This window comes from Saccopteryx leptura, chromosome 5 (genome assembly GCF_036850995.1).
Source record: "Saccopteryx leptura isolate mSacLep1 chromosome 5, mSacLep1_pri_phased_curated, whole genome shotgun sequence".
Lineage (NCBI taxonomy): Eukaryota > Metazoa > Chordata > Mammalia > Chiroptera > Emballonuridae > Saccopteryx > Saccopteryx leptura.
The window spans coordinates 115,910,141-115,930,709 of NC_089507.1; the positions used below are offsets into that span (position 1 = coordinate 115,910,141).

At 38.2% G+C, this 20,569-nt stretch overlaps 1 protein-coding gene across 5 annotated transcripts in view; it reads left to right on the forward strand.

The window, feature by feature from the left end:
• EPC1 (enhancer of polycomb homolog 1) overlaps positions 1-20,569 on the forward strand; it is a 103,122-nt gene that overhangs the window by 66,006 nt on the left and 16,547 nt on the right. For 4 of the 5 annotated variants that reach the window (XR_010751502.1, XM_066384566.1, XM_066384568.1 and 1 more), the window contains exons 2-6: positions 5,255-5,414; positions 16,898-17,043; positions 17,835-18,041; positions 18,402-18,550; positions 19,409-19,568. Coding sequence is in view for 4 of the 5 variants with exons in the window: in XM_066384566.1 (XP_066240663.1) it covers positions 5,255-5,414; positions 16,898-17,043; positions 17,835-18,041; positions 18,402-18,550; positions 19,409-19,568 (822 nt within the window). In the remaining variant the exon portion in view is untranslated. Of the gene's footprint in view, positions 1-1,589; positions 1,726-5,254; positions 5,415-16,897; positions 17,044-17,834; positions 18,042-18,401; positions 18,551-19,408; positions 19,569-20,569 lie in introns of those variants that run through there. The other variant, XM_066384567.1, reaches the window with a different exon arrangement.

Sequence of the window (20,569 nt, forward strand, 5' to 3'; positions counted from 1 at the left end):
CGAAGAATGTTTCAAAATAGTACCACCTGGAGATAATCTGTTTACTTTTTGGTATGTGTACTTTGAAACTCTATGTATGTTTGTGTATACATGTATGTATGTATGTATATTTGTATGTACATGCACAAATGCATATATACATTCTTATTCAACAAATATTTAAGTACTATGTTTTTTGTGCCCAGTGCTGTTTTAGGGTGGCTATTCAGCAGTGAACAAAATAAACAAAAATCTCTTCCCTCATGGTGCTTTGCTTTGAGATTAGGGGGTAGTGAGAGAGGAAGGGGTAACAATAGTAAACAAACCAAGTGTATGACATGTCACAGGATGATAAGTGCTATGAAAAAATAAAGCAGGGAGAGGAATAAAGGATTATAAAGAGAATTATTATATATATGCACATATACTTTTATACTTTTTTATGTTATCTTTTTCCTTTTAAAAAGTTTAAACAACGTACACATAAATTGTTCAGATGTCTTTTTTCTTATTTAGTAAATTGGTGGGGGTGTTTTTTTCATATGAATTATTCTGAACCATTTAAAGGCTACATATATCCTATTATATAGACTGATTCATTTTCTATACAGCAACCTGTGTGATATTTTAAAGTCCTCAGCTACTGTTGCTCTTAGTAAAATGACAGATCCTTAACATGAGGCATGACCCTGCGTGATTTCATGCTGACCTCTGTACAGCTGTGTCTGTGCCTTACCTCCCTCACTTGCTGTGCCCTAGCCATGCTGGCCTTCTGTATGGCCTTCTTGTCTTTAAGTCCTCATATGTACATGGAGGAGAGTAAGTAGGAGTACATATGGTTCTAGTTATACCCCAGTTGTCAAGGAATGATTTTAAGACTTAGAGAAGAACTTAACCATATCTGTTGTCTACTCTGTACATCTTGGTTCCCTAATCCAACTTTTTATTAGGAAAATATTCAAATTTAGAGAAAATCTGAAAGAATAATACAGAGAACAACTACATAGTCTCAACCTGGATTCTATAATTAATGTTCTGCAATATTTCTTATTCTATAATAAGTTTTGTTTGAATCATTTGAAAGTATATTGTACACATGACACTTTATCCCTAAATGCCATGTATCAAGGGGAAATACTTTTTCTTGACTGTTAAAATATCAGGACATTGTGTGAATTGCTTTATAAAACAAAACATAAATCAGAATATTTTCTAAAAGAGTAAATATTCACTATAATATTGATAAACAAAAATTTGATTTCAGTTATGGAAATAGATATGAACATAAGAAAACATCTTTTTTACAGAACACTGTTCACACCAGAAAGACTTAAGCATATAGGAAACTTCAGTTTCTTTAGTATTGAAACATATGCCTTTGCTACAATGTTTTGAGTATTTAGTATGTATGCCTCAGTCATTTTATGGGTTTTTTTGTGTATGACAGAGAGACAGAGAGAGGGACAGACAGGAAGGGAGAGAGATGAGAAGCATTAATTTTTTATTGCAGCACTTTAGTTGTTCATTGATTGCTTTCTCATATGTGCCTTGACCAGGGGGCTCCAGCAGAGCAAGTGACCCCTTGCTTAAGCCAGCGACCCTGCGCTCAAGCCAGATGAGCCCACACTCAAGCCAGCAACCTTGGGGTTTCGAACCTGGGTCCTCTGCGTCCCAGTCCGATGCTCTATCCTCTGTGCCACTGCCTGGTCAGGATCAGGCATTTTATCTTAACCACAGTCCCATATGGTAGGTACACAGATGTACATTTACAGATAATAAAACTTGTCTGGCATAAATATCTTGTTCTAAGTCCCAAAGTCATAGAATTAGTAAACTGTGGAGCCAGTATTCACAAGTCCAGAGCTCTCTTGATAATCAAGTCTGTGTTCTCAAGTATCATACTTTGTTGCCTACAAAAATTGACTTTTTGAGGGGCAGGGAGTCTCATTTCACCCCTAGAAAATAATTTTCATTATGGTTCATTTAGGAACATAAATGTGGTCCCAGCTGGTTGGTTCAGTGGATAGAGTGTCGGCCCAGCATATGGATGTCCTGAGCTTGATTCCTGGTCAGGGCACACAAGAAAAGTGACTATCTGCTTTTCTCCCTCTCTCTCTCCCCCTTTTCTCTCTCTCTTCCCCTCCCACAGCCAGTGGCTGAGTTGGTTCGAGCATAAGCCCCAGGGGTTGCTGGGTGGATCCCAGTTCAGGCACGTGAGGGAGCCTGACTCACTATCTCCCCTCCTCTCAAAAAAGAAAAAGAAAAGAGAGAGAGAGAAAGAAAAGCAAGGAAAGGAAAGAAAGAAAGAGAAAGAAAAATAAATAAGATATCCATGAAAACTGAAAAAGAATTATGAGGAGGGATTTTTTTACCAAATAATGAAATGTAGTGTGAAACTACTCCGTTTAAATCACATTAAATACTGGCAGGAGACAGTGGAGTTGAGTGGGAAAAAGAGCTTGCAAGGGAAATTTATTCTATGATAACAGGATATTTTAATAACTAAGGAAGATAACATGATTTTATGTATGACATTTATGCTCACTATCTCTCCTTATAAAAAAAAAAAAAAGAAAGAAAGAAATCTCACATCTTCACCTACACAAAAAAATTATAGATTGAGCGTTCTAAATTAGGAACAAGATTTTAGGATAATGTGCTTTGCCTCCCCACTCCCTCTTCAAGTTTGATATTTCTGTGTATCAGGGGAGGGGAACATGTGAAAGAGAAATTTCTCTTGACTTTTGAGAGTAACAGAATAGAAGAATGTGCATGTGACTGACTTCCCAGCTGGGGCTCACAGAAGCACCATGTCAGTGGGCAGGACAGGCCATTAGGTATACAAACTACCCGAGTATGAGAGGTTACAATTTGCTGTTGGTCATCACTATGGCCCCCGCCCCCCCCCCCATCCCCACTCCTCTGCAGCCCGCCACAAACACACACACTTAATCGCTACCAGCTCCCAGGAGCCCTTAGGCAGCCTGAATCAAAAACCAAACTGTTATAACATTCAGGAAAATACTTGTAAACATGGTGTTAATTTCTTCAATATCAAAAAGGAAATAATCCACATACTAAAACATCAACGAGGAGAAGAAAAGCAGCATTCTGACAGGGATCAAAAAGCGACATTTAAGGAAAGAAAAACTTAAACATCATTGTAAAAATTAAAATAATATGGGTGATTTTAAAATTCAAAAGGGATGTTAAATCACTACAAGGGTTGTTTTAACCTCATATACCTATTGAACACTTCCATTTATAGCTGTCCTGCAGATGCTTCACAAGTCCACAAAAATGTCTTGTATATACTGGAATAGGAGTGGTTTTAGCAGCATTTGGGAAAAAGAGTTGGCATTTAGGTTTCCAGGTTTTTTTCCTATCAGTGTCTAGTTAAATAAATGATAGTACAGCTATAGACTGGAATACAGTGCAGCTGTTGCAAAAATTGTAGTGGATGTGTCAGTATGGAAAACTCTCCAGAATCTGTCAAATGAATCAAGGGATAAAGCTCCTGGGACTGCCTCACCAGGAGGTGGCGCAGTGGATAGAGCATCAACCTGACTGCTAAGGACCCAGGTTGGAAACCCCGAGGTTGCCAACTTGAGCTTGGGATCATAGACATGACCCCCATGGTCTCGCTTGAGCAAGGGGGTCACTGGCTTAAAAATAAAGGTTCTCAAGATAAAGCTCTATATGTTGCATAGTAGAATCCCTATCTGTGAATTTAAATTTTTGTCTTGCAGAGAGAGAGAGAGACAGGAAGGGAGAGATGAGAAGCATCTACTCATAGTTGGGGCACTTTAGTTGTTCACTGAGTGCTTCTCATACGTGCCTTGATGGGGGGCAGGGGAGCTTAAACTAAATCAGTGACCCTGTGCTCAAGCTGTGCTCAGGCTGCTGACCTCTGGGTTTTGAATCTGAGGCCTCAGCGTCCCAGGGCAGCACTCTATCTACTGCACCACCACTGGTCAGGATATTGGAATGCTTTTTATCCTTGAACTTGTGTTTTATATATTTAAGAGAAACAGTTTATATTTAAAAAGTTATAGGGCTGGTGAGAACTTGATATTTTTATGACAGGTGGTAGTTTCACAAAATGGCAAAACCTTCTTGTGTGGTGACTGAATCAAAGCTTATTTTGAGCAACTGTTATATACCAGACTAAGCATTTTATATACTTGAACTTTACTCAAATCTCCAGCCAGCCCTATCAGGTAGGTTTTTCTCCTGTAGGAAGTAGGTTTATAAGATTGAATGACATACAGATCTTGCCAAGAGATGCAGACTCAAGAGCCCGTGCTTTCACCCCTGTACCTTCTCTACTACTGTTCAGTGGGGTCTGGACATTTATTTATTTATTTATTTAACCCGAAGTGAGAAGCAGAGAGGCAGAGAGACAGATTCCTGCATGCACCCGACTGGGATTCAGCACCCAACCGGGATCCACCCGGCATGCCCACCAGGGGGCGATGTTCTACCCATCTGGGGTGCTGCTTCGTTGCAACTGGAGCCATTCTAGCACCTGCCCCGGGGAGGGGAGTAGGCCACGGAACCATCCTCAGCACCCGGGCCAACTTTGCTTCAGTGGAGCCTTGGCTGTGGGAGGGGAAGAGAGAGACAGAGAGGAAGGAAGGGGGAAGGGTGAAAAAGCACATGGGTGCTTCTTTGTGCCCTGACCATAATTGAACCCAGGACTTCCACATGCCAGGCTAACGTTCTACCACTGAGACAACCGGCCAGGGCTCTGGAAATTTATTTTTTAAAAGGTTACTACTCTAGACAAAAGTCCAGGTTTGAATCTGTGTCGGTTTCATCAACTAAAAATGGAGATGATTTCTACCCTTCTTTTAAAAGATATTTGCATGAAAGTACTGAATAGGAGATTAAGAACAATAAAATATTTTTTATCCATAGTCTGTTTTGTTCATAGAAGTTCCAGTGGTTTACCCCTTTTCTTTTGACTCTCCTCTGTGAAGTGCAAACCTTTAACAGTTTTAGTCAACATTTGGAAGCTCTTTTATAATTTAACACTCAATTTCAGTGTAGTACTTTTTTAAAATGGAAGAAATATACAGTTTAACACAATCTCATTTCTACTTAAAATAGTTTCACTGCTAACTATTAGCATCCTTTTGAGGCTATCACATTCCTCTATTTTAAAAACAAATGAATGGAAACCTCTTCATATGACTATATGTTCTGTTTGTTGGGGGGGGGGTGTTTTGTTTTTTTAATAAGTAAATTTAACCTGTTTTTCCCTCTTTTTTAGGAACACCATCTTCAGAGGGCCATTTCAGCACAGCAGGTGTATGGCGAGAAAAGGGATAACATGGTTATACCTGTCCCAGAGGCAGAGAGTAACATTGCTTATTATGAGTCTATCTATCCTGGGGAATTTAAGATGCCAAAGCAGCTCATTCACATACAGCGTAAGTAGCTACTCTTAATACTTACATTTTATGTTTATCATCTTCCTGAGTAACTATTTGACAGATTTTTATCTGTTGAAGGTCATTTTTTGTATCCATTTCATTGACCACCATTGATGAAATGAGTGTTATTAGAGCCCATTTTCAAATTTTAAAATTGTGCTTGAGATTTCTGCCTAACTAAAAAGCTGATAGCATTTTTATCCTAAGTTTTAGTTTCATCTCTTAGGCTACTTTAGTCAAATAGGATAAAGAATATGCCTCAGATATAGAAATGGTTTTCTTACTGTTCAAAAATGGTAATGTTAATAGTCTTACAGAATTTCTTAATGTTAGTCAAGAGTCAGCAAACTTTCTATAAAGGTTCAGGTAGTATTTTAGGCTCTGTAAGTCATTTTTGTCCCTAGTCAGAATTACTCAGCTCTGCTGTTGTAAGGCAGAGTCGTGAACAAAGGAACACGGCTGTGTTCCAGGGCACATCAATGAAAAAGAGACTGCATCCCAGCACTGGTCCCTGGACATGTTTGCCAGCCCTTCATCTGTGCTTCTTTCTACTCATGTTTTTAAATTCAATGTTATAGCTCGTGGCTTGTTTCACCTGGGGTGATAGGTTCTTCATTAGCAGTGATCTTTGTTAGCGAACACTGTGATGCTGACAGCTGAGAGCTCTAAGAGAATACCACTGTCTGTTTCATCCTCCCAGCCGCACTTGTTTTAATATACTGCTCACAAAAATTTTCGGGGATACTTTATCACTTCATATTCATTTTGAAATATCCCCTAATATTTGTGAGCAGTATAGTTGACAACTTAGAAACATAGTTGGCAAGTTATTACTAAGGTAAAACTGCAACAGTTTTCATTGTTGTCTTATTGACCTTTATGATCAGGGGGCCTTTCTAAACTTTTTTCAGGACAATATAAATCTATTTTGTTTTTATTATTTTTTCTAAGAACATAGAGAAACTAGTTTTAACTAGGTTTTAACTCATTAACTACTTTTCTAACTCAAATATTTAACTTTTTCTACATATGATCTAGTTTTTGTCCTGGATTTTAAACATTAATTATTTCTTAAATGTGAAAACTATAGTGGCCATATTGGTTCTTATCAGTACTGTATTGGCATTTGATAGTTTAAAGATTTATTTATTGATTTTAGAGAGAGGTAGGGTGGGAGAGAGAGAGAGAAACATTGATCTGTTCCTATATGGGCCAGGGATCAAAACTGTAACTTTGGCATATAGGGACAATGCTCTAAACCAGTGGTCCCCAACCTTTTTTGGGCCACAGACCGGTTTAATGTCAGAAAATATTTTCACAGACCGGCCTTTAGGGTGGGACGGATAAATGGATCACGTGACCGAGACAAGCGTCAAGAGTGAGTCTTAGATGGATGTAACAGAGAGAATCTGGTCATTTTTTAAAAATAAAACATCGTTCACATTTAAATATAAATAAAACAGAAATAATGTAAGTTATTTATTCTTTCTCTGCGGACCAGTAACAAATGGCCCACGGACCGGTACCGGTCCGCAGCCCGGGGGTTGGAGACCACTGCTCTAAACAACTAAGCTATACAGCCAGTATGTATTTTTTTATTTATTTATTATTATTATTATTTTTTTTTGTATTTTTCTGAAGCTGGAAACGGGGAGAGACAGTCAGACAGACTCCCGCATGCGCCCGACCGGGATCCACCCGGCACGCCCACCAGGGGCAATGCTCTGCCCACCAGGGGGTGATGCTCTGCCCCTCCGGGGCGTCGCTCTGCTGCGACCAGAGCCACTCTAGCGCCTGGGGCAGAGGCCAAGGAGCCATCCCCAGCGCCCGGGCCATCTCCTGCTCCAATGGAGCCTTGGCTGCGGGAGGGGAAGAGAGAGACAGAGAGGAAGGAGGGGGGGGGTGGAGAAGCAAATGGGCGCCTCTCCTATGTGCCCTGGCCGGGAATCAAACCCGGGTCCCCCGCACGCCAGGCGGATGCTCTACCGCTGAGCCAACCGGCCAGGGCCAGTATGTATTTTTTTTAAAGATTTTTAGTTAATTAATCCTCTCATTAAAATCTGCACAATCACCACAAAAAGTCACAGAATTTTTACTCCTCGTTTTTGCCGGTACCAACATTGGCCTTGGCAGTCTGCCTGCCTCTTCATTCTGTTTTAGTGTTTCTTTCTCTATTTTCTTGAGGTCTTCAGTTCATATAGGTTGTGCCTTCTAAGTCCGTTGGGTTCATTTTTCTTTGCATAATCCAAGGAATTATAACTCATGCCAAAGTCAGTTGTCTTGCTACCAACAAAACGGGTTCTGAATCCAAACACAAAGATGACATCTGGTATGATCATGTATATTTTGGCTAATTTTCCCCAAATTTCTGTCTTGGGTACTGTTGCCTTCCCAGGGTGAAGGACATCAGTGACCATTTGTTTCTGCTGAAGTAGTCTGTTGGTCATGAACTTTTGGTCTGGATAGTTAACGGTATCATTCAAGCAGCCAGGGGAGGAAAAGAGCTGTGTCACAAAGTCTTTACCCCTAATATCTCAGGCCCTAGTATTCCCTCAGACATAGTTCTAGTTCTAGGCTGCAGGTCTAAGATCAGAGTGCTAGTGTTGGCTGGGGGAGGGCTCTCTTTCAGGCCTGTGGGCTTCTTGTTTATCCTCACATGGTAGAAGGGGGCATTTGATATTTTTAACTTGTGATATTTTTTCATCTTTTAAGTTGCACTTAACCTTATTGATTTCCTTTAGAAAAAAAACAATAATTTAATTTTACTGAAAATTACTTTGAAATGAACCAAATAAATGTCATGTGTTTTCTTGCCTACTCACATCTTTAATTACATATAAGACAAAGACATTCTAAACAAATTTGGTCAATAATAGAACCTAAAAGGTAGTTCTCTGGAAAAGCAGAGGTCTTCTTATATGTATTTATTAGAAGCTCATTGCATTCCGTACCCACAGGCTATATCATCTTACAAATGCATGCTTTTAAGTTAAAGCAGGATTACATAAGATAAAATTGCATTAATCAATTTACATTATCATTACTATCAGAAAAAATATTGCATGTTTTGCAAATAGACTGCTTATTGATGACCAAAATCGACAAAACACATTTTACGGGTAACTAGTGAATTAAATTCTTGTCCAAAAAGTCAAAAGGTACTATATTTATAAGGGATTTACTTTACTGACATCATAATCAAGTCACAGTAATAAAATGGCAGGATAGTTGTACCTTACTTGGAAAGAAAAATTTTTAACTAGTACAAATTTGAAGTATGTTGTCTTTGGAAAAAAAGTCAACTAAATTAGCATTAGCTGCCATTGAATTTCTTTTAATGTTTTGTTTTGAGTAAGTTTAGATTCACCAGGATATGTGTAGCCTTGACAATCATCACCAACACAATTAAGATACTTAGGTGTACCATCACCACAAGACTCCATCTTGTTATTCCTTTATAGCTGAACCCATCCCTAGTCCTGGCAGCCAGTAATCTGTTCTGTATTCCTCTGATATGTTACTTCATGATGGTAACATCAGTAGAACCTGTATGTTTTCACTTAGTTTGATATCTTCGAGGTCCACCCAAGTTGTTTTATGTATTACTACTTAATTCCTTCTTATTTCCAAAAAGTATTTCATAATGTATGTACCAAAGTTTGTTTATAACCACTTACCCATTGAAAAACACTTGGGTAGTTTCTAGTTTCTGTTAAAAATAAAGCTGCTATTACATCCATGTACAAGTTTTTGTGTGAATATGAGTTTTTATTTCTCTTGGTATAAATACCTATGAGTGTAGCTGCTGGATCTCCACCCATTTTTGGCTTCACAAGAATTTTCACATTATTTTCCAGAGTACTGTACCATTTTACATTATGATCAACAGTGTATGATATGTATGACCGTTTCGCCTGTATCCTTGCTGGTATTTGGGGTCATCGCTTTTTATTTTACTTTAAATTTGTGCTTATCTAAATGGTTAATATGTTAAATATCTTTTTATGTCTTTACTTATCATCTATCATCCTCTTTGGTGAAATCATTGTGAATGTCTTTTGCCCATTTTCTCATTGATTTGTTTTGATAATGAGTTTTGGGAATTTTGTTTTATTCATATATTTTAGACAGAAAGTCTTTGTCATATAGAGATTTAAAATATTTTCTCCCAGCATGTAAGTTGTCTTTCCAACATTTTAACAGGGTCATTTACAGAGCAGGTTTTTAATTTTGATGAGTCCTGTTTATCAGTTTAAGTGTATGATCAACTTTGAGTGTGAGGTTTAGGTCAAGGTAGTTTTTCTGTTGACGTGTGTGTGTGTGGGGGGGGGCCCTCTGGATGTTCAATTGCTCTAGCACCATTTATTGGAAAAATTATCCCTCCTCCATTGAAATACTTTTGCTAGATGGACAAACTTAATCAGGCATATTGATTTGGATCTTTTTCTGGGTTCTGTATTCTATTCTGTTGACTTATGTATATCCCAAGAGAGTAGTTCCATCTTGATTACTGCAGCTGTACAGTCATCCTTAACACTGGGGAAGGGGATTTCTCCTTTATTTTTCTTTACAAGAAATTTGCTGAGATTTTGATAGTTAATGATATAGATCATTTTAAGAAACATTGATATCTTGACTATGTTAAATCTTCTAGTGAGTTCATTACCATAATAGAACTCTCCAGCTATTTAGATCTTCTTTGATTTCTTTCATTGACACTTATAATTTTCATATAAATACTGTATGGGACTTTTTAGAATGCTGCCTGAATGGTGTTTTTGTTTTATTTTGATTTTGAGCAGTTAAAAGTGGTAAGTGGTATTGCATTTTTATTTTTTATTTGTATTTATTTTTTTATTTTTTTTTAGCTGGGAGAGAGAGAGAGACAAACAGGAAGGGAGAGAGATGTGAAGCATCAACTCACAGTTGCAGCACTTTAGTTGTTCATTGGTTGCTTTCTCATGCAAGCCTTGGTCAGGGGTTGGAAGGCTATAGTCGAGCCAGTGGCCCCTCGCTCAAGCCAATGACCATGGGTTTATGTCTGTGATCCCACACTCAAGCCAACAATCTCAGGATTTCAAAACTGGGTCCTCAACTTTCCAGGTTGACACTTTATCTACTTGTGCCACCACCTGATCAGGCATTTGCTTTTTTTTTTTTTTTACAGAGACAGAGAGTGAGTCAGAGAGAGGGATAGACAGGGACAGACAGACAGGAATGGAGAGAGATGAGAAGCATCAATCATTAGTTTTTCTTTGCACGTTGCAACACCTTAGTTGTTCATTGATTGCTTTCTCATATGTGCCTTGACTGTGGGCCTTCGGCAGACCGCGTAACCCCTTGCTGGAGCCAGCGACCTTGGGTTCAAGCTGGTGGGCTTTTGCTCAAACCAGATGAGGCCATGCTCAAGCTGGTGACCTCGGGGTCTCGAACCTGGGTCCTCTGCATCCCAGTCCCACGCTCTATCCACAGTGCCACCACATGGTCAGGCGGCATTTGCATTTTTAATATTGGTTTTCACTTGTTCATTTCATTTCAGTATATATATATATATATATATAGGGTGGGCAAAAGGAGTTTTTTAGTTATCACTACCCGAAACAGAGTTTATTCTTGGATTATTTATTAATTGTATTATTTTCCATACAAACAACTGTAAATCCCTACTTTTACCCCTCTCTGTAGAAATGCAATTGAATGTATGTTGCTTTTATGTCTTGTGACCTTAACTAAAATGACTTATTAGTTCTAGGAGATGTTTGTAGATCCTTTCTGGTTTTCTTTATAGACATTTTGTTGTCTGAAGTAGAGATGGTTTTATTTTTCTTACTAGTGTATATGTCTTTAATTTTTTTTTCTTGCCTATTATATTGGCTAGAACTTCAGTACTGTGTTAAAATAAGAATGGTGAAAACAGACATCCTTGTCTTATTGCCGTTAGCCAACAGTGCTAGACAAATCACAAAGAGGAAAAAATCGGACAGACACATGTGGGGAATGTGATGATAAAAGTAATAATATCCTAGGAAGAGGGATGTTCAATGCCATAAAAGACGAAGCACAGGGCTGTCAAGTACCAGGTAGGGAATGTAGTCAATACTATTTTAATAACTGTGTATGGTGCAAGATGGGGACTAGACTTACTGGGGGATCACTGTAACTTACATAATTGTCTAACCACTATGCTGTACACCTGAAACTACCAATTTCCCCATGTATAAGACATACCTGTTTTCAAAAAATTTGGAGTCTAAAAACTGGGTACGTCTTATACAGTATTTGTAGATTTTTTTTACTTGCATTTCCTGTTTTTTCGCACTTGTTTTGCGCTCATTGTTGAAGACAGTGAAGAGGAGTTGTATGAATTTTATGATGACTAAAACTTGGGTTCAGCCCTGGCCGGTTGGCTCAGTGGTAGAGCGTCGGCCTGGCGTGCAGAAGTCCCGGGTTCGATTCCCAGCCAGGGCACACAGGAGAAGCGCCCATCTGCTTCTCCACCCCTCCCCGCTCCTTCCTCTCTGTCTCTCCCCCTCCCGCAGCCGAGGCTCCATTGGAGCAAAGATGGCCCGGGCGCTGGGGATGGCTCCTTGGCCTCCGCCCCAGGCGCTAGAGTGGCTCTGGTCGCAACAGAGCAACGCCCCGGAATGGCAGAGCGTCGCCCCCTGGTGGGCGCCGGGTGGATCCCGGTCGGGCGCATGCGGGAGTCTGTCTCTCCCCATTTCCAGCTTCAGAAAAATACAAAAAAAAAAAAAAAATGGGTTTATTAACTTTATGTAATACTTTTTTTTTTCAAATTTTGGGCCCCAAAATTAAGGTACATCTTATAAATGAGTGTCTTATACATGGGGAAATACAGTAATATAAAGAAATGCTGTCAACTGTAATTGAAAAATAATTTTTTTTTCAAAAGGCAAAGAAAGGCTGTGGAAATGATTTAAGGTTGGCTGAAGAAACAGCAATGAAAATAGTCCCTAGTCCTAGACTGGTCCTGTCCTGGAACAAATGTTATGAATTATTGGGTTAGCTGACAAATTGCAGTATAGGCAGGAGATTAAATTGCATGAGTGTAAATTTATGAAGTTGATGACTGTACCATGATAATGTAAAAATCTATTTTTAGGAATTATACTCAGGTAGTTAGCAAGAAAAATCCATGTATATTACTCTTTGATGGCTCAGGAATTTTTTTGTGTGTGTGTGTGTGTAGAGAGAGCGCGCACACATGCCATTGATAAAACAAAATGTTAATGGTGAATTTGGATAAAAGATTTGCAGGTGTTCTTGTAGTATTTTATTTTGCATCTTTTATAAGTTTAGACTTAAGTCTTTTAAAAAATTAGATCTGTATAGAGCTTACTTTTTTATTGCCTCTAAAAATAGATGTGCCCTGTCTTTAAGCCCTCATTCTGAAAGATGACATCGTTTTTCCTCCTCTTTGTCTGCCTCTGCGTCTTCTCACTACAGCATACAATCTTCCCTCGTTATTCTTCTGCTGCTACTTCCTGGCAGGTAGAATGTATAGCATTTATCTACAAAGCTTTATCTAACAAAGAATTTTATAACTTTCAAATATGGGATTCTTCATTTATTCTCCCTAGATAGATCCTAGAAATGACTCCAGCCTCTGTTGCTTATAAATGTTAGGAGGTTGAAAGAATTTCCTGGTCTGGCTAGCCAGTGATAACTTTGTCCTCTTAGGTGTAAGGCAGAGATGTCAGATAGCTACTACCCCTAGTAAATATTGCTATTATGACAGTCTTTTCTGCTGCTCAGAATTTATTCCAGGAATTTTGCAAATAGGTATTAACCAATCATTGAGAGTTAGTTTTTGAATTGCAACCTGTTTAACATTGCTGATCTGAGAAATTTCTCCTCAACCTTGGATAGTGTGCCTTCCTTTCCATGAAGAATTATATTCTGTCCTAATCCAATTTTGTGCCATTTTATTAACCTAGATGTTATTTCACTATTTGCTCTTTATATTTTAAGAATAGTATTTGGAATTATGGACATACCCACCCATACACCCTTACTCTGATCTACAACATAGCATTTGTTACATAGACATTTATGTACATTTTATCTCTTATCACTGGACTTGTAAGTCTGAGGGCAGGGTACGTGGTTTCTACCACTGAAGTCAAAATAATCTAATCAGTTTATTGTGTTCTTTTTTTGGCTTATTTTCTATAGCATTTTTTCCATCTGTACTCTATATTTTGTTTAATCATACACATATCTGTGTTTGTCTCTTATCAAATGTTTTAAAATGAGTCAGCTTCTAGAGCATGTCTCCCATTATTTCACAAGTTATAATTGGCAGAACTTCACTAGAAGAGGCAATCATTGGCCTGACTCTCGTTACACCTTATTTTCTACTTTGAACACACTCAACGATATGGTCTGAAATATGAAGACACTCCTATTTCTAGGACCATGATTAAATACATTCCATCTTTATCAGCCGTGGTTGAGCTGTAGGTGGCAGGTTTGGCTAAAGCTAAATTACACTTCAGTCATTGCCTGTGCATTTATTTTGGTCAAGTGAAATCCTGAAGTGAATTGTTTCTTGTAACTTTTCTCTGGGGCTTTAATATTTTTTTTATCTGAATGAGATCTGGCTCTATGTATATTTGAAGAACCTAGGTGTATTTGTACCACAGAAACAATAGCTTCTTGCCAGATGCTAGAGCGGTCTCTCTGAGACTTGTCAGTGTCAGTGGGAAACACTGAGATACCCAGGACAGGACTTTTCCTTTCTTGTCTTGATTCTCTTCTCTGATATGTTGGGCATGACTTGTCATTAATGATATAATGTATGCCGAAGGTGTGTCTAATGTAGTTTGATAGTGTAATACCATGTGATCTCACTTATATGTGGAATCTTAATGAACAAGTTAAACTGATGAACAAAATAGAAACAGAGACATGGGTACATGGAACAGACTGACAGCTGTCAGAGGGGAGAGGACTTAGGGAACTAGATGATAGAAGGTAAAGGGATTAAGTAAAAACATAAACACATAGGACACAACAGTGTGGTGATAGAGGGAAAGGGCTGGGGGGGTGGAGATGGAGGTGAACAAGGGGAGGATGGGGATGGAAAAGACCTTGCTTGGGGTAATGGATGCAGTGTGCAGATAGTGCTTTCTTGTGTTGCACACCTAAGCCTGTATCCTAATAAATTCAATTAAAAAATAAAGTTAAAATAAAAACAAAAGTAAGATGATAATAGGTAAGCTTGTTTTAGTTTTTAAGTTTTGTAAATGTGGTTTGATCTAAGGAAAAATAAATTTTATAGTGGAGGATACATATGTAATGTATAAATGAAACCCTAAAAAATATATAAAATATGCTCTTAAGGGAGAACATTGCTAGTTGGTCCCTATCAGTTTGGTCTTCTGGATTATCTAGATCACCACTCTTGAGTAGAACTTTTAATGATGATGGAAATGTTTCTAACCTTTGTGCCTGGGACAGCACTAGCCACATGTTGGTATTTGTGGCTAGAAATGTGGCTAAGGCAACTGAGGTACTGAATACTCTATTTTAATTAATTTAAATTTAATTAGTTTCACATGGTTAGTGGTCATTTTATGAAATAACATATATGAATTATCTTGGTTAGGGACAAGAAAAACAAGTGTTTGTAATCCAACAAAGTTTTAATCTACTTCAAGATCTCCAGAAACTCTGTGTACATAGCAGTAACACAGATCATGGAAGATCATTGGAGGGCTGTGGTTGCAAGAAACATGGGTGCAAAGATGTTAACAGAGAGAGATTTTATGAAGGAGTCTTAATGTATATTTATTTTAATTAGGAAAGCACACCTGAAACTAATATAATATAATACTGAATATTATAATTGTATTATTAAATTAATATTACTATTCAATATTATCTTATTAGTTTAATATTACTATTCAATATTATATTAGTTTCAGCTGTGCAGTATAGTGGTTAGACAGTTACATAATTTTACAAAATGATCCTCCATTAAGTCTAGTGCCCACCTGACACCATATATAGTTATTACAATACACGGTGGGGCAATGGTAGGTTTACAGTTGTTCGTATGGGTAATATACAATAAATAATAAATAATACAAGAAGAAATTACAGGCCTGACCTGTGGTGGCGCAGTGGATAAAGCGTCAACCTGGAACGCTGAGGTTGGTGGTTCACAAAACCCTGCACTTGTCTGGTCCGGGCACATATGGGAGTTGATGCTTCCTGCTCCTCCCCCCTTTCTCTCTCTCTTTCTCTCTCACTCTCCTCTTTAAAATGAATTTTTAAAATTAAAAGAAAAGAATAAATTACAGTGTGTTCACAACTGTAAGCCTACTTTTGCCCCACCCGGTATTATCAATTCTATTCCCTATGCTGTACTTTACAAGGAGTTGATGTCAGGTTGGGTTTTGGAAAAAATAGTATTTACTTGGTGGGTGGGCAGAAGATGTAAAGGCCTGAAGACATGAAATAGCTTGACATACGAAATTTGATATTGCTAGGACCTAACATACTGATGAGACTGGATAGAGTAGATCAAAAAGAACCTCACACAATTGTAAGGATTTGGACTCTTAAGGTGATGGATGGAAAGTTAGTAGGACATATCAGCAGGGGAAAGATGTCATCTAATAATATAGAGCAGCCTGACCAGGTGGTAGTACAGTGGATAGAGCGTCAGACTGGGACGTAGAGGACCCTTGTTTGAAACCCGAGGTCGCCGGCTTGAGCCCAAGATCGCTGGCTTGAGCAAGGGGTCACTTGCTCTGCTGTAGCCCCCCATCAAGGCACATATGAGGAAGCAATCAACGAACAACTAAGGTGCCTCAAGGAAGAATCGATGCTACTCCCTTCCTGTCTGTCTGTCCCTATCTGTCCCGCTCTCTGTCTCTCTGTCTCTGTCACCAATAAATCAGTAAATAAATAAATAATGATAATAATATAGAGCAGTGCTTCTTGCCCTTGTTGGCAATGGCTCCTAACAACTCAGCTTTCAATACTACTCCCTAAGCTTTTGGTAAAGTAGTTAAATAATTAATAAACTAGGACTTAAATATTGTAGATACAATCCTATTTGAAGGACCTTATCTTTTTATATTATGTCAAACCATATGAAATTGCTACATTTTATCAAATTTTGAGCTATAAAATTTTCATATTGTTAAACCCAATACATTCTGTAACCTCCTGATATTCTTAAAAATGGGCTTCTAGTTTATTTGCTTTCGGGGATGTAGTCACATCCATTGTCTTTAGTCACATATCTGTAATAGCAGTTAAGATCATTGCATTTCTTAAACTTTAAATGTGGAAAACATCTGTAAGCTTAGATTGGGATCTGAAAACAAAATCCAAAAAATCCTTTTTTCTTCTTTAGAAGTTGAAGTCTTGTTTTTATCTAGATATCTGTGAGAGCGTTTGTTAATGGGGTCACACAGTAAATGATCACTTATGGTTTCTTCTGTCAGCTTTTAGTTTGGATGCTGAACAGCCTGACTATGATTTGGATTCTGAAGATGAAGTGTTCGTGAATAAACTGAAAAAGAAAATGGACATCTGCCCATTGCAATTTGAGGAGATGATTGACCGTCTAGAAAAAGGCAGTGGTCAGCAGGTACAGCTTCACTGTATATATAATGTGTGCGTGCATGTGTGAAAATCTTTTTTGTATTTTTCTGAAGTGAGAAGCAGGGAAGCAGAGAGACAGACTCCCGCATGCACTCGACTGGGATCCACCTGGCATGCCTACCAGGGGGTGATGCTCTGCCCATCTGGGGCATTGCTTGGTTGCAACCGGAGACATTCTAGCGCCTGAGGCGGAGGTCATGGAGCCATCCTCAGGGCCTTGGCCAACTTTGCTCCAGTGGAGCCTTGACTGCGGGAGGAGAAGAGAGAGATAGAGAGAAAGGAGAGGGGGAAGGGTGGAGAAGCATCTTCTGTGTGCCCTGACCAGGAATTGAACCCAAGACTTCCACATGCCAGACCAACACTCTGCTGTTGAACTAGCTGGCCAAGGCCTGTAAATCTTTATTTTTATATATATATCTGTATTTATATGGAAGTAGTGTGATATTGGGGAGGGATACATGAACAGGCTCTGGAGTTAGCATGTGTGAAGCTATACCCTGTCTTGACCCACTGCAACCTGTATAATTTTGAGCAATATGTTCCCGTTTCTCTGAGCCTGTTTTCCTATCTGTAAAATAGAGATGATAAATATCATAGGATTGTTGTGAAAATTAAATAAAATAAATTACATAAAAGCAGCTAGCTCAATGACTAACATATATGTAAAGTACTTTATGTGTTTGCAGTTGTAAAAACCATTATTTTGATTGTTGTTATTTAAATTTGGAAGTACCTTTGAACCTTATATGTGTATGATGAAAATAATTTTATATTTAGCCAGTAAGTCTGCAGGAAGCCAAATTATTGCTAAAAGAAGATGATGAATTAATTAGAGAAGTTTATGAATACTGGATTAAAAAGAGAATAAGCTGTCGAGGGCCATCGCTTATCCCATCAGTAAAACAGGAGAAGCGAGATGGCTCCAGCACAAATGATCCTTATGTGGCTTTTAGAAGACGCACTGAGAAAATGCAGACTCGGAAAGTGAGTGAATTGGGGGGATTTTATCAATTTTTTTAATGTAAGAAAAACTAAAGTTTGTGAATATCTCGATATTTGGAGGTTATGTTTTAACTTGTGTTTAAATAGACTTTCTATACAATATGATGAGAAATACTAATTTAAAATAAGTTGGCTCTTGGGAGTCATTATGGAGCTGTCAGTATATTTTAGTGTTCATCCATTTAAAATCATACGCAAAATTATTTCCTGGTGATTCTGGCTGCCTTTCAATGTTTTTAAGTTCTCATCCTTCAAACATATATATTATATATATCAGTAGCTATGTTCAGAACGCCACTACCTAGAAATGCTTATTGACATTAAGCAACTTTATATTGGCAGAATCGGAAAAATGATGAAGCCTCTTACGAAAAAATGCTTAAGCTGCGTCGAGATCTAAGTCGGGCTGTTACTATTCTAGAAATGATAAAAAGAAGAGAAAAGAGTAAAAGGGAGCTATTGCACTTAACACTGGAAATTATGGAAAAGAGGTAAAGTGTATTTCAGTAGTGTTAGGAAGGATGGTACTCTTAGCATTGTGTGTACTGATCTAATTTATTTCATAAGCAGTTATCCATAACTCCAGAAATAGCTTCTTTTAATAATAATTAGAGACTATTTAAATGTGTGCTATGATATACTTTGTATAATTTTACATGTGTTCTTCTCTTTATTTTCTTTAAAAGTGATTGCTTTCAGTACAGTTAAAATAGGCCTGGTATTTCCATTTTGAAATCTTATTCTTTTGTCCTTAGGTAAGTGTGTGCACGGCTATAAAAGACAGAAAGAACATTTGTCAATTTAAAGTTTTTCTTTTGTTCACTAGATGGTACTGACTTTTTTTTTTTCCTTAATGTAAGGGGAAGGGGGAATGGGCATACATCTTACATACAACCAGCAAGGTATACACAGTGAAAACTTCAAGCCTTACTCCCCTATCTGCTAGTCCCTATCCCCAAAGAGAACCACTTAAATTTCTTGTGATTCAGTTCAGAAACATTAGTTTTATGGCACAGGCAATTCAAATTAGCAGAAAGTTCTTCAACACCTTTTTAGGCATTAATTTCAACATCTCCACCAAATTTTTCACCAGAATTGCTAAGTTAAAATCCAAACCTTTGTCCCCCCCACACACAGTCATCTATTTATGGTGCCAAGATAAAGTTATACGCCAAAAAGTAAAGGGAATTATGTAATCTTTAATTTTAATAAGTTTTTAGCAAATTAAGTTTAACTAATTTTACCAAGTCTAATTAGTGTTTTTAATTGTATCTCAGTTGGTTATTAATAGTCATGAGGGTAAGTACTTACAGAACTAACTTTTTAAAGTTTCTCTTTTGTAATCTCAGGTATAATTTGGGTGACTACAGTGGAGAGATTATGTCTGAGGTGATGGCCCAGCGGCAGCCGGTGAAACCCTCCTATGCCATCCCCATCATCCCTATCACCAATAGCAGTCAGTTTAAACATCAGGAAGCAGTGGATGTGAAGGAGTTCAAAGTTAATAAGGTGACACAGAGTTTTGTGATTATAGTAGTTGATAATAGAGTGGTGTGTTATTGTTGGAATCAGAGTGAAAAAGAAAAATAGATATAATGTAATCCTGCCATGAAATATGCTGCAAGGACAGCTTTCGATTCAAGGTGGCCTTTTGATACACAGGAGAGCTGGAAGATAGTACTTAACTTTGTACTAACTTTTTTGCAAAATCTATAATGCCATAAACTGCGTAAAACTTGACAAATTTTTAGCATATTTACATAGCCATGATCTTTTTGTTTCCAACAAAAACCATTTTTGCCTCTAATCTTTCTTGCCTTTTTTCCTATACGTAAGATTCATACCTCTTCCTGGCCTCTGCCATCCCTGCCATCTATATTTCTTCCTTCCCTTCCCTTTTTCCTTTCCTTTCTTGTCCTGTCCTATCCTAGGTGAGAGGATGGGAGATAGTGAGGCAGGCTCCTACATGCACCCTGACCAGGATCTACCCAGCAACCTCCATCTGAGGCCAATGCTTGCATTAACCAAGCTATTTTTAGTGCCTGAATCTGACACACTGGGACTAACCAAGCTATCCTCAGTGCCCAGGGATGTTGCTCAAATCAGCCAAGCCACTGGCTATGGGAGGGGAAGGGGGAGAGAAGCAGATGGGCACTTCCCTGTGTGCCCTGACCAGGAATTGAATCCAGGATGTCTATACTCTGGGCCGGCACTCTATCCATTGAGCCACCAGCGAGGACTGCCATCCATATTTCTGACATGTCTTATGTTCATCAGCTCAGTCACTCTTGCCTGTGTTATCCTGATGTTTCCCTTATTTATTGATTTCGTATTTTTATCCTCTAAAACTGCTCAAAGTTCAGCACTCCAGAATGCCTTCATTGTTTATTTAGCTGGTAGTAAATCTCCACTGCTTTTTATTTTCATGACACTTTGGCATTATGGCTTTATTTTCCACTTTGTTACCAGTGATCTGAAGTCTGCTCTATGTGTATATAAAATTGTTTTCA